This window comes from Xiphophorus maculatus, chromosome 12 (assembly GCF_002775205.1).
Source record: "Xiphophorus maculatus strain JP 163 A chromosome 12, X_maculatus-5.0-male, whole genome shotgun sequence".
Classification (NCBI taxonomy): domain Eukaryota; kingdom Metazoa; phylum Chordata; class Actinopteri; order Cyprinodontiformes; family Poeciliidae; genus Xiphophorus; species Xiphophorus maculatus.
This window is the reverse complement of record NC_036454.1, coordinates 16675929-16678765: the sequence shown is the minus strand read 5'-3', so window position 1 is coordinate 16678765 and position 2837 is coordinate 16675929. Positions and strand designations below refer to the sequence as shown.

Genomic DNA, 2837 nt, shown 5'->3' with positions numbered 1-2837 from the left:
GAACGCGTAAATATTTTTTATATCATGGCTGTAAATATCACATGGATTATAAATAGTTTGTCAAAAATTATTCAACAAACAAGTGATTTTTTTAAAAAAAGAAGTAAATTTTCTTTTACCAGGCTTTAAATGGAAGACAAAACAGAGGTCAAAGGTCAATGTGATGCAGAAAAGAAGGGACGGGTTTGTTTAAGAGACAACGCTTTAAACACAGCTGATATATGTCACTACAGATCTGCGTGACTATGTTGGGCACAGCTCTTTGATTGGCAAACGGCGCATTAGAACCAAACGCGCCCACAGATCGCCCCTCCTCTCATGACTTCACCCCATCTCTTCGCTCCTGCCACCCCTAGTTCCACACACATCCACAAACACAGACTCACGCATGCACACAACCCTCTGCTCACTCCTGACGTGTCCCCTGAGTGTCTGAATAACAGATAATAGAGCCGACGACCTACGAGGGGGGCTTACAAAAACACGGCGCGACGAGTGAGAACGTCACACGTGTGGAGGAGAGGAGGAAAGAAAAGAGGAGCCACACACAACTCGACCGTGCCAAGCGAGGGGACCTCACAACTTTTACGCACACAGGCTGAGTTTTGCGCACAACTTTAAAGAGCGTCGTTTCAGCGAAGAGACATCGAGAGAGAACTATGTTTGGATGCGCGCACCTCTGAGGATCCTACCTGTCAGTTGCAGGCCCTTTTGGTTGATAAAGCGCAGTTACTCTAATTTGATGGCTCAAATTTTTGGAATCAACCAGCTGGATGGAGACTGACTGTCAAGTAAGCAAGCGCGTAAAATAAAACTAAAAAGTGGTTGATTTAAAGCAGAAGCTTTAGGAGATCAGTATCAGCTATGCCCCGTCCAGGGAAAAACTCCTACAGCGACCAGAAGCCTCCGTACTCCTACATTTCGCTGACAGCGATGGCCATCCAAAACTCCCCGGACAAGATGCTGCCTCTGAGTGACATTTACAAGTTCATCATGGATCGCTTTCCATACTACCGAGAGAACACCCAGAGGTGGCAGAACTCCCTCCGACACAATCTCTCCTTCAATGACTGCTTCATCAAAATCCCCCGGAGGCCCGACCAGCCTGGGAAGGGCAGCTTCTGGGCTTTGCATCCGGACTGCGGGGACATGTTTGAAAACGGCAGCTTCTTGAGGAGGAGGAAGCGTTTCAAGGTGCTGCGCGCAGAGCACATGGCCTGCAAGACGTCCCCGATGATGCACTACTTCCACCATCACCACCACCACCCGGGCAGCAAGCTGGGAGCCGCACCGGCTCACCCCGAACACCCGGTTGCCCCGGCAGGCGTGGGTCGGCTCCCTCACTTCCAGAGCTACGGGGGGATCACCTGCACGCAGCCCGGTGGGTTTAAGCATCCTTTCGCCATCGAGAACATCATAGGAAGGGACTACAAAGGCGTGGTGGCCGGCGGGCTTCCTCTCACCTCGGTCATGCATCACCTAGGTTACCCGGTGCCCCCTCAGCTCAGCAGCGTAGTCAACTCCATGTGGCCGCACGTCGGCGTGCTGTCGGAGACCATGAGCGGCGTGCCCGTGCCCGCACCATCATCTGAGTACGCGCCCTTCAGCGTGTCCGCCAAGGGCCTGTACCACAGCGCCAGCGGGCCAACCCTGCCCGCGATCCCGGTGCCCATAAAGCCGACCCCGTCTCTGGGTCCGATGCCCGGTCTAACGGGGATGCAGACCGGCCCGACCCAGCTCTGCTCTGCAGGGTCGGTGATGGAAAAGAGCGATCTGCTGGAGGGAAAGGGAGCCCCGCTGCACCCGGCTCTGCTGCTGTCCTAACCGGGTAAAAAAGTGTGTTCATTTCAGCTCTTTTTCCTCTCTTAAAGGAATCCGTGATAAATAAATCAGAACAGGCCTATCTGAGACGCAAACTTGTCATCAACTGTTGTAAAATACGTACTTGTACTCTGTAACTAATTTCTCATTTAGACCTTTGTGTTTAGAAATCTTAATTAATTTGCACACTTTGCAAGGGCATTTACCACCAAAGTGGCGAATATAATCAGACAAGCAGATTCCAAAGAAAGCTTTCACTCAAAAGACTTTCCTAAATGAAAAATAAGAAATTATATTTTTTGCTGTCCTTCTTTACAGTAAATCGTTGCGAGTCTGTTCGCTAAAGTAAAAGTAGGCCTTTTGCTTTCTTTAAAAAATAATAATAATTAGGCCTGTTGCACTTTTTTGTCTGTTCTTTAGCAGTTTATTAAACATGTTATGACTGCATTATAATCCTATTTACCTGAAGATATTTATAAAGAATTTGAAACTCAATCCTGACTTTTGTAATTTTTTTTAACATTTCTTTTCATTTTTGCTCAACAGGAATTTGCACATTTCCTCTAAGCAAACTCTCCCTTTGACATAAGTGTAAATACTTGAAACTAAATTGGTTTGTGAATGTAGCTTTGCTTTTAGATTAAAATATGTGTTATGTGGGGTTTTATCAGCTTGTTAGAAATTAAGTAAAAATTACCTAGAGCTCAAGTAAAATGTAACATTTGTGATTAATTTTATCCTCTTTATTTTTTTAAGAACAGTTTTTATTTTGTATCTGGAAAATTAAGCATCAAAAAGGGAAAAAAAGAAGAAAAACATCTAATTTCCAATATTTGACTTTTACTGAATTACTGAAAAATTATGTAAAGGTAACTGTTTAACTTTTAACTGCTTAACAAAGATAAAACATAGATCAATTAAAAATGTGGCAAAAACTCGCCACATTTGCAAAAAGGGAGATTTTGCAAATGTGGCATTTTACAGTTTTAGGCAGCAAATTTTAAACACAAGCTGTA

General features: G+C 45.2%; 1 protein-coding gene across 1 annotated transcript; it reads left to right on the top strand.

Moving 5' to 3' along the window:
• The first annotated feature begins 401 nt into the window (after nucleotides 1–401).
• On the top strand, nucleotides 402–2210 carry foxb2 (forkhead box B2). The gene has a single exon (XM_005794960.2). It carries the CDS (start codon nucleotides 865–867, stop codon nucleotides 1822–1824), a length of 960 nt encoding a protein of 319 aa, XP_005795017.1. The 5' UTR covers nucleotides 402–864; the 3' UTR covers nucleotides 1825–2210.
• Nucleotides 2211–2837: the final 627 nt, after the last annotated feature.

Excerpts from the sequence above, each read along its gene's own strand:
- foxb2 (XM_005794960.2), top strand. The coding sequence starts at position 865 with ATGCCCCGTCCAGGGAAAAACTCCTACAGCGACCAGAAGCCTCCGTAC.